The sequence below is a fragment of the Euphorbia lathyris genome, chromosome 3, assembly GCF_963576675.1.
Source record: "Euphorbia lathyris chromosome 3, ddEupLath1.1, whole genome shotgun sequence".
NCBI classification, from domain to species: Eukaryota; Viridiplantae; Streptophyta; class Magnoliopsida; order Malpighiales; family Euphorbiaceae; genus Euphorbia; species Euphorbia lathyris.
Window position 1 is genome coordinate 16,924,594 of NC_088912.1, and position 12,017 is coordinate 16,936,610.

Sequence of the window (12,017 nt, forward strand, 5' to 3'; positions counted from 1 at the left end):
TCTATCATCTCTTTCATTTTATTTACCAATTTGCCACCTTGTCCTTTTTAATTATCATCAAAACTACGTAGTTTTGTTATGTCACACAATAAGTTCATTGTCACAACTTAAGCCTTTGTCACGCTGGATCTCACCCATATATATATATATATGTTGGTTACATTATATAGATGTATATACACTTTAATGTTCACATTTTATTTGCATAATAATACAAAGTATTGTGTTTCCTTTATCTGATTTGTCTTATGTGTTGACATGAGCAATAAATCTTGGACTAAGATTTTCTTAGTGTAATAATACACTAAATAATAAAATTAAATCCCTCATATAATTTATACTTTAATCTCCATAGTCTTTTCTTCTTAACATAACCCACTTTTTCCGATTTCTCTTTAAAGTTTAATTGGACATTCCACCGTTAATTAATTTTAAATTACTTTAGGATTTCTTGTTTTCTACGTAAAGTATATATAAATAAATATAGATATTAAATATAAGATAATATTATATCATAATTTCTTTCTCCACTCCTTAAAAAGAACAAAAATTAATACTTTATACTGTATATACACTACATATGGACCGTGATTTATGCTTTAATTGCATGCTTATTTTATGGATTATTGTTTTCAGTCAAAAGATTTTCTAAATACCTCAAATTAAGTATATGTGATTAAGGATGGGTCCACAATATTATTCTTGGCCCATAAGATGGGCCCATGTGATTAAGTAACTGATTAGAATTCGATCACATTAAATCACAATAACCATCAGAAAATGGACTGGAGTCCAACGAGCCCTCTCTGGTACTAAAGTCAGTGATATTACAGAAAATATAAAAACTAAATGAAATATATTATAGTGATTAAGAAATCAGATACCTGGAATCTTGAGATACTTCTACTATTTATATAGATAATTAGAATTGTGTCTTTAGACACGTGGCAGTTTATGATAGGTCAATGGACCTTATCTTTGCGTGCTAACATATTTATGAAAGTGAGGAGCGTGATTTTGGACATGTCTCCAAAATACTCATCTGAAAGACTGTCTTTGGCAATATGAAGATGATCAAAGCTTTGACCTTAGTCAATGCTTCGGCCGAGACTAACATTCCTCTTTATTATGAATGGGCCAAGGCCCATCTAAGATCCTTAAATTATACCTGATCTTCTTGATAAAAGCCCAAATGACTTAATACCATATCATATACGTAACTCAATATATTGATCACCCGAATTTATTTAAAGTGATCTATTAACTTCACCTCGAATTTATTTACATTGATCCAATGACTCCATGAACTTGTTAAAAATACCCTCTGCTATGTCACATAAAGTTAACGGGTTAATCATGTGACTTTAAGCAAATTCAAAAAACTAATGAGACACTTATTTTAGCAAATACTCCCTCCATTCTTTTTTATATGTCGTTTAAGGTTTTTCATCAATACCAATGCAATATTAATGAGACTATTAAAATGACTAATGTACCCTTAATGCTTTTCTTCTGGATCTCTACTTTCTATGCAAAATTTCTCTCTCTTATTAATTTTTATGACTTAATTAAGATAATTTGCATTAATAACTATATCTCTCTCTTACAATAAATAGGGGAAAATTAGAGAAAGTATTGTAAAAAGTGCATTGGTAATACAAAACGACATATAAAAATGAACAAATTCAAAAGTCTAAAACGTCATATAATAAAAAACGGAGGGAGTAATAATAATAATATTAATATAGATATTATAAAACAGAAAATCTAATACAGTTTTGTTTATCAGAAGGGTCAAACAAAGTAGGGTTGGGTTTGATACCTTAATGTCATGATTTTTCACATAATCAAAAACTGATTGATCACTTAAACTACCATTTTGTTTTCTTGTTTTTCTTTTCTTAAAAAAAAGTTATTTAGTCATAAACCAGACAACATTGCATAATAGTATTAAGGAGGGAACATTCAATGCCGACAAGTCTAATTTGTGTTTTAGTTTTTGTAGGATTATAATATGGGATTAAAATATTGAGACACAAATAGATTTGCAGTTAATTTAGTTTACCTCAATAATTAATATGCTATTATCGTATCACCCAAGAATAGACCCACTTTGATTTTTTTTTGACAATGATAATGGGCTATGCAATCACAATTCCTAGACCAAATAGGTCCTGAAATTTATATTCATGGGTTCAATAGCTAGGCTGTTTTGCCTGTAAATGAGCCCATTTTCAGATCCGAGCTGGTAAAATTCGATTCAAAAGCTGGTGAACAGATTTCGTTGAGGTTCATGAACAAACTCTAATATAATGTTCATCATACACTCACGAGAGAACTTGGTTCAGTTAATTTTAATAGCAATGTTTGTTTAGAAATGTAATTTTGTGTAAACATTACTTTTTAGGTTTTAAATTATGTAGTTTTATGTTAAAGAAATTTCAAAATGAACATTAATTAATAATATGTTCGTGGCCGAAATTCATGAACAGAATTAATGAGCTATTCGCGAAAAAAGCTCGTGAACAAGCATGGAAGCAGCTCACGAACATAATATTGAGCTTCGGTTCGAACTCATCAATTTTCTAGAGAAATGAGCATGAACAGACTAAAACTCGGCTCTATTACAATCTAGTCACTAGCAAAACATTATAATATTTGAATTTCATTTTTCACATGAAATCGGTGAATTACTTAATAATTGTATTGTAACATTAAAGTCTAAATTAGTACAAATCTATTAAAAAATTAAAGAAATGATGACAAGAATAAATTTAACTATAAATTTAACTTTTTTATGGCCTTATATCTATTTGGTCCCTAAAATAAAGCTTTAAAGTCAATTAAAACCTTAAGTCTTTGAACTAGGTAAAAATTATCAATTGAGTGTCCATTCTATCCTAAAATCAAACCTGTGACTATTTGATATAGACTGTAATAATCTCTGTGTTGGTTCAAAAATAGGTTTGAGAAAGATTGTCTGAAACTGTTCAACCGAATGATATTTTATGAGGTTCTTTCTTGTCGAAGGGGCTACACGTGTTACTAGTTCTGAATTTCGGGCCTAGGGATAGCGATCACCACATCAACAATTGGATGGTTTGTATTTTTCAAGTGGAAAGACACTTTTAGACTGGCTTGCTTATTGGAAACTGATATACTGAATGGGGAAGAGCTCAAACTGATGCTTCCGACCCATATTTTTTACTCACTAAATCGCCTCAATTGATGATTTTTGTTTAAAATGAGAATTTAATTGATGAGTTTTACTTAATTCAAGGACTTTATTGATATTTTTGATAGTTTAAAGTCCTAATTGACTTTAAAACTTTAGTTTAAAGAGTCAAATAAGTATTATGCCTTTTTCTTATCCATATCACCATCAAGTATCGTCAAATACCTAATTCATCCTTGAATATAAATACAGGTAAAAGGTGTAAATTATACGTGACCACAAATTTAATTAGGTTGACACGAATTTTTCAAATTGAATTAGAATTGACTTATTTAACACTATTTTAATAATTGACACGATACAAATACGACCCACTTACAATCATTTTTAGATTACAAAAAGACCATTCTGCATCATATATACACATCATAAGCATAGATAGAGGACTAACCTCTTGAACTTCAGAAATAACTGAACATGGCTCACTCTGAATGTTGCAAAGAGCAGCATAATATCCCGCTCTAGTTGCTCCAATGCTTGATACGATAACCCGTTTGATAAGATTATCATTTTTGTTATATTTACAACATATATAGACCACATAACACAATTATGATATGAAATCACACCATTGCTAGTTTCATATATATCACAAGTTGTCATGAATACTTACAATCGCCTTCATTTGATCGAAATAAGAACCATCCCATGCCTTAACCGCAGAAGAACTTGATATGACATTTCTTTGGCGGGGCGAGGAGCTTAAGGTGCCGTTATTTCTTTGGTAATGGAGTCTAAGATTGTTCTGAACAAAGAGAAGATCTTCCACTCTCTGTACTCCTAACCGGTTTGCTGCTTCTCGACACGAGAAGTCGTTATTTTGCCAGATCTCTTGACACATTGCAACACTCGAAACCTGACTCAGAACTTTTATGGCTAGTGTCTGCAGAATCGGAGTTTCGAAACCAAAGTTCTCCCACCACGCAATAGGGTCCATTTTGTCTCTGCAATCCACAGCATCTTCTTCTCCTAAGGATCCTTCGAGCCGCCAGTACGAGCTGAGTTGCTCCCTGAGCGCACGTCTCCTTGTGCTTTCGCTTTCATATCTTTCCAGTGTCGCTTTCCATCCCCGCATTACAGATTTATCCTTGGTTTGAGATTTCCCCATGTATCTTGGATTTAGTATGTAACCTGTTGCATGAAGTGGAGAAAACAGCATGTCCCATTTGTGATCTATCAATTCTTCCAACTGATTCAATATCCCTTCGTCAATCGCCTTGTTCCTCAAAGTTTCGAGTGCTTGAATCCTCCAATCGTAAACAAAACCGATAGCAGATTTATCGATGTCCAGCATAGTTAGTGATCTTACAAATGGCTCATATAACTGCAAAATCAAATGAGCTTTGCTCCAAAATTCATCTCCTAAAATAGCAGATTCAACGCTTTCAGCTTCCTCCGAAATACTCTGCTTCCACTGCTTCCATTCATCACTAACAACCACTTCTTGAAGAACTTGCCTTAACTCGAAAACTCTCTGGACAGAACAATAGGAAGGAGCGAACTTTGCATTGATCGATTTCGAACTTCCTTTCGGACTTCCAATGAAAATACATGAAGAAATATGTTGGTAAGTCAGCATGCATTGTTCAATTGCCTTGGCACACGTGACAACGGGCTTTATCCATTCGAGTTCCGCTATTTCTTCCATTAGCATGAGGATAGAATGTAAAGTGCAAGGAGACCAAAATATATGAGGGAACTTAGACAGTATAACGGATTCAGATGACTTACACGTACCGCCTAGATGTGAGATGATCTGAATAACATTCGACGAACCAACCTCCACGATTGCATCACTCAAAGCATCCGAAAACAAATGGTCTCCTTCATCACTATCATCTATATCTACTGCTTTCAAAAATGTATGACCCCTTGGACTTGAGACAAAAATATTAATGTGGAAGCTACCTATTGTGCCATTCAATTGACCGACACAGAGTATCGTGCACCCAGTATGCGGCCAGGACTCTCTTACTAGCGCCATCGACTTTTCGATCCTTCCTTTTTCTTTGCTTAGAAAAGAATCAGAAAGTTTATCCATAGATGGAAGTTCATAACCTGACCCAAAAGCACCAATTGCTTGCACCATTTCATGAAAATAAGGTGAATTAACAATATCTACATTCAAACCATCTGCATAAAAAAATCTAGCTACAACATCGTCGACGTCTTCCTTGGTGATAGTTTTCCAAGAAAGACTAGCCTGTGGAGTCCTCGTGCGCTTACAAGGCTTCGTGTTTACAGAATTCTTCTTCTTTTTCCTAGAAAGGCGCTCTTCCTCGAGGATCTGAAATGCTTCTCGGAGAGACCTATCTATTGCAGGGCAGCTTTTGACACCAACACCAGAGAAACCGAGAAGGTGAGCCCTAACACGCGAGTAAGATCCATTGTATCGTAAATTACAATGGTTACATTTCCATCTTTTTGTTCCACTTCCCCTGTCAAATCCACCAAAGACACTAACATGTTCCCATCCCCATTTATCAGATTCTGATGGCATACCTTTCAACTGAGGTGAAAATTTGTTAGCATAACAGATTTCATCAAACACATAAATCAAATATGTATCTCTACTGATGATGATGATACAAAATATCGGGTAAAATACACCAATGGGACCTAAACTTCGGCGTTAAAAACATGACGGTCCTTAAACTTCAAACCTGGACATAAAAGTCCAAATGACCGTTGACCCGTGTAAATATTGGTTAGCCACGTGATTGCTGGTAAATCACACTCCTTTTGTTCAGAGGTCATCATGTTAATAATACCAAAGTTGAGGAGCATGGGTGCACGTTACCCGTGTGATTTACCGGGAATTCACGTAGTCAACTGGTATTTACATTGGTCAGCTGTCATTTTGGACTTTTATCTTAGTATATGTCAAAGTTCAGGGACTTTTATGTCCGATTTTGAAGTTGAGGGACCATCATGTTAGTAACGCTGGTGGGTCTATTTTACTGTTTATCCAACATCACAAATACTATAGCTAAACAGACTTTCAATGGCAAATATAAAGCATCTTGAACAAACAAAAAATAACCATCCATGAATCTTAAAATGCTGGTCTCTAGTTATGGTAATTTTTTTGGCAAATCTCAGAAAACTTATAGGATCCATCTAGTTATGGTAATTCTTTTGGCTTCTTATATATTGTAAAAGAGGTTGAACTTGAATATCTGTGAAATAAACCCTACAACTCTTAGGAAGAAAGAGATGCGACTCTCAATTTCCAATAAGACAACATGATTTACAGAGACAAACTGTCTAAACATGTTATTATCATTTTTATTACATGTACAATCATATGGAATTATATTGATCACATAAAACGATTTTAACACGACAACCTATTTTGACACTCCTGCCTGCATGACACAATTGGATTATTTCACAAAGTTACTGAATTTCATTTTCTTTCAATAAACTTATTGAACAACACATGGATTATACTAAAGTCATCTCAGTCAATTTGTGTAAAAAACTCACTTGAATATTGACTATACGACAGTTAGGCGTGGCGTTTAGTTGGCATATGGTCAACTAACAGTTACTGCAGTTTTGAGGTTTGTTTCACAAAGTCACTAATTTTCATTTTTTATTCCAATAAAATCAGTAAATATCACATCTGATTTTCAGTAAAGTCATTCCGATCAATTTGTATATAAAACTTAGTGAAATATTGACATGACAAAAAAAAAAACAAAGACTGCAAGTTTTACTATATATATACCAACTACATGTCACTTCTAACTGTCATATAGTCAATATTCAAGTAAGTTTTTGTACATGACTTTATTGAACTCAAATATAAAGTTCCATGATTTCATTGGAGAAAAAAAAAAGTTCAGCTCCTTTATTAAAGGAACCCTAAACTTCAATCACCATCTGCGCATTTTACCCCATAAAAACAATTATGGTAGAAGCATGATTATTCCATACACCTACTCCTACTAAACTAACCCCATTGCAAACCCACATCAAAGCATTGACTAAGTAACTTCAAGTATCACCATGATCAAGCCTTCAGTATCTTTTTAAAAACATATATAAATTTCCATCATTATGCTTTGACATTGTTTCTTCAATCCAATCCAAATATCAATAATCTAATAAGAGAGAATCTCAGATTAACACTTGAAGAGCTAAAGCGGAAGAATCGATTAAAGCAAAAAGGGGGGAAAACACAGAAATTTCATAAAAAAAAATACGAATCACAACATGCACAGACAAACTTAAAGGAATCAGATAATTTGAGAATTGAATCGAAAGAGAGAAATGTGAATTTGTTTACCGCGCGGGAAATTCTGGGAGCAGAGAACAATCTCACTGTGTATAGTCGAAAGTTTGAAATTCGAAACCTGCGTTTCTTTGCAAAGGGTTTCTTCTGAGAAAAGTATGAAACTTCGAAACAGAGAGGAGTTTCTTTTATTTTTTTATGTAATATTACTATTCTACCCTTGCTTAACGCGTTATTTGAGTGTTTGGTAATGGATTTATACTAATACTACGCCGAAATTAATTGCTGTCCCTGTCTGGTGAAAGTACGGTGTCGTTGCCCTTTATGCTGGACAGTGATGTGTGACCGACTGTTGTACTAATTGGGCTATTAAACAACTACTTATATAAATTTAGGGGGTGTTTGTTTACCTACTTTTCACACTTTTCACCTCCTGTTTGTCTTTTCATTTTAAAAGGCAGAGTTTTAAGTGTTTGGTTAAGCTTCTCCTGTTTGCCTTTTACAGTTGAAAAGCAGCATTAAGTGTTTGGTTAGTGACATCCTGTTTGCTTTTTACACCTGAAAAGCAGCCTTTTACAAAAGCAGAGAATCTCTGCTTTTTGGAAGCAGTTTTTTCCAACAGGAACCAGCAAACAGCAAACTGTGAAAGCAAACAGCAAAGAGCAACAGCAAACAGTATATAAAACAAACGGGCCCTTAGCCAGAGAACAATTTGAAGCCTAATTCCTGAAAAATGGAACTTCTTTTTCTTTTGGAAAAGTAAAAAATGTTTGTGATTTATAGAATTTGTAAACAGTGGCAAATACAGGATTGGTCGGTTCGAGGGGTCGATTTTGTATGTGTGTGCAAAAAACTTTTTTGTTAAACCGAATTTGTTTAATTCTTTTCCGTATATATACATGTTATAATATGAGTGGTCACTAACCAATTTTTAAATAGGCCTAATGCACAAATAACCCCCGAACTTGTCTAAATATTGCAACTGCCCCCTCAACTTTCAATTGTAAAAACTTACCACTCAAACTTGTTCAATTGTAAAACATCAAATTGTAAAACAGAACCCCAAATTGCTCATGGACTGCAATTGAAGAAACACGTGAAATACAAAAGTTGCAACGCTCGTGGAATGTGATAATCAGATCTTTGGACCCAAAAAAAAAATCAGTATTTAAGTAACCAAATCATCAATTCTTCAACTTATTCTTCAACCTAACGGTCTTCTTTTTGTTATTTCTATTAGTTTTTTTAGTGATTTCTTGATTCAAAATTTTGGGATATTACGGGGGTGAAAAGGTGTTTATGTGGAGAAATAGCTCCATTGAAGATTTCATGGTGTGATACGAATCCGGAAAAACTTTTTACGGTTGCTTCAAGTACGGGGTAAAAAAAAATCCCAATTTGGGGTTATGTTTTACAATTGGACAAGTTTAAGGGGTTATGTTTTATAATTGGATAAGTTTGAGGAGTAAGTTGTTACAATTGAAAGTTGGAGGGGACAGTTGCAACATTTGGACAAGTTCTGGAGATTATTTGTGTATTAGGCCTTTTAAACATCAATGTAAAACTCCTCAAAATTAAGCTAGATTGTGTAACGTGTAAAAAAAATTTGGATTTAGGAAGGGTTTAACAAGCAAAAAAAATAGAAATTTGGATTTGAGAGGGCCTAACAGGTAAAAAAAATTATAAATTTAGATTTAGGAGCCTAACAGATAAAAAAAATTTAGATTTAGGGAATGACGTGACACTTCTCAGATTATCTTGTAGGTGCTAAACCAGCACGCCATTAATATTTCTTGGAAAATGGGGCCAGAACCGCCATTGATCATGCCAATTTATCAAATACTCAATCAAAGTTCTAGGTTAAATGTCCAATTTATCAAATATATAATCAAAGTTTAATCAAATCACCAATTTAGCACCTTAATCCTTGAATTTTGTGAATATAGGGGGCCAGAACTACCCCTGGTCATGGTGGTTCCTGCGGCTGGAGGGGCCCGGCCCCCCTGTATATGCCCTTGTTTGTAAACATGTATTCGTTGTTTAAAAGTTTATAAATAAAGGTCTTTGATATGTTTTATTGACAAAACTATATTTTAAATTGTATTGTTAAGTTCTATCATTACAACCAATGACACTTTCTCGACATACAGAAGAGTTTGGATAGAATCATCTTTATCCCAATCATTTCTAGGCTTTTTTTTTTTTTAAATATGTTTACAAATCGCCAAAACATAATTTTTCCAAAACACAACTCTCTAAATCGAAATCATAAATCATATGATGGACATTTACATTTTTTACTAGTTTAACAGTTTATTAACTAAATTGATGTATTCATTTTACACTGTTTCAATTCAATTTAAGGACATGTGTTTTATTAATATGTAAATATAATTTAAAAATAAAATAAAAATGCTTTTGATTGTCATCAAAATTTAGCAGTCTAATTTCAAATACTTTATTGTGCAAAGAAAAACATACCTCAAACATCTACTTGCAAACCTACAAGCCTGTATTTGCAAATATAACAAACTACATGCTTGTTTTTGTACTTTATCATTTTTCTTATTAACATAAAAGTTTTAAATCTTATTGAATGACGAGAACGCTAGAGGTTAGATTGTGACTAGAAAATGAAATTATATATCGAGAAAACCTAACTTTTTACTAATTAGACTTAGAGGGTGTTTGTTTACTACTTTTTAACATTATGTTTGCCTTTTCATATTGAAAAGTAGAGTTTTACGTGTTTGGTTAAGAACTGTTGTTTGCCTTTTCATACATGAAAAATAGCTTTTTACAAAAACATGAAATCTCTGTTTTTCTGACAGCAAACTGTAACAGCAAACAGTAAACAACAGCAAACAGGAGGTAAGACAAACATGCCCTTAAACATCAACCGGTAAATGCAAAACTTAAAATAGCATTTTTTTTTCTACGTGGAAAGTAAGACGCTATTTGATAAAACTGAAAATTAAGTGCTGAATTTTAAGTGCTGAACATTATAAAAGCTGAAAGTGTTAAACTGTCGAACTGTTTGATTTATGTTGAAAATTAAGCGCTGGATATTATCAATCTGTTTGATAACTCTAATACGAGAAAATATAAAACACTAAATTGGACAACTTTATATATAGGATAAATAATTTATTGGTCCTATATTTTTTTACCTACCATATTATTTAGTCCTTCTATTTTGAGAAGCACATTATAAGGTCTATATCCTTTGTTATTGTTAACCCTTTGGTTATTTTATCTATTTTTTAGATTTTTAACCGTTATATTTGACATAAACAGACAGACGGAAAATAACAGATTAATATGGTCATTTTGTATTATACTATGGTTGTCCTGAAAACTAAGATATATTCGGTTAAAAATCTAAAAGAAAATAGACAAAATGACCAAAGGGTTAATATTGACAAAATATATGGACTTTATAATGTGTTTTTAAAAATAAAATGACTAAATAGTATATTACATAAAAAAATTGGGACTAATAAATTATTTACCCTTATATATATATATATATATATATGAGAGGGCTCTTTTGAGAACCATTTGAGTATAAAAATTAAATAAAACATGGAATGTTGCTGGTGAGATTCGAACCCAAACATTTCCAACTATACTTCATGCTGCTTACCACTAAACCAATTACTTTTATTATACTTTTTGTCGCGCGCTGGTTAATATACTACTGCCCTTTTATCTTCTATTGTTTAATATTTGAAGCATACACTTATTAATATCAATTAAATATGCATAATAATAAATTATTAATAGAAAAAAAAGAAATGTACATAATAATAAATTATTAATAGAAAAAAAAAGAAATTTTGCATAATAATGAATTATTAATTGAAAAAAAAGAAATGTGCATAATAATGAATTATTAATAGAAAAATAAATCCAAGAACTTGCTCCAATTTCTTATTTATTTAATTCCTCTATATTTTTGTAATTTATGTTTTAAAATGTTAAGGACGATGTTCTAAATATTGTTACATATGTTCTAACCTTTATAATTTGTGTTCTAAAAATTAAGTATAATGTTTTAAAAAAATCAATAAATATATGGACCATTTTTGCATTTGTTCTATAATATAATTTATAACTTATATTCTAAATAACATAACGTATATTCTAAAGTTTATATTTTGTATTCAAAAAATTAAGTATAATGTTCTAAAAAAATCAGTAGATATCTGGATCATTTTTGCATTTGTTCTATAATATAATTTATAACTCATGTTCGAAAAAACATGACGCATGTTCTAAAAAATATAACGTATGTTCTAAAAAATATGTCGTATGTTCTAAACTTCATAGTTCGTGTTTTAAAAGTTAAAAATATATGTTCTAACGTATGTTTTAAAAAATATATTTTCTTATATAAATAAAATATTAATATAAAATTTTATTAAAATATATAATATATTTTTACTTAAAAAATATTATATGGACCATTTTTGCATTTGTTCTATTTTTTTATTAAAGATTGGTTAACGAGGAAGGGTAAGCGGCGGACATCCCAACTAT

The 12,017-nt window shown here is 31.9% G+C and overlaps 1 protein-coding gene across 1 annotated transcript; it reads right to left on the minus strand.

Annotated features, from left to right (window-relative positions):
* Positions 1-3,540: 3,540 nt before the first annotated feature.
* On the minus strand, positions 3,541-7,636 carry LOC136224114 (uncharacterized). Its single transcript, XM_066012369.1, has 2 exons — positions 7,530-7,636; positions 3,541-5,744 (listed from the first exon to the last, which is right to left on the minus strand). The coding sequence occupies exon 2, from the start codon at positions 5,733-5,735 to the stop codon at positions 3,825-3,827; it is 1,911 nt and encodes a 636-aa protein (XP_065868441.1). The 5' UTR covers positions 5,736-5,744; positions 7,530-7,636; the 3' UTR covers positions 3,541-3,824.
* Positions 7,637-12,017: the final 4,381 nt, after the last annotated feature.

What these genes read in the sequence shown, in the direction of transcription:
- LOC136224114 (XM_066012369.1), bottom strand. Translation starts at nt 5,735, where the DNA reads ATGCCATCAGAATCTGATAAATGGGGATGGGAACATGTTAGTGTCTTT.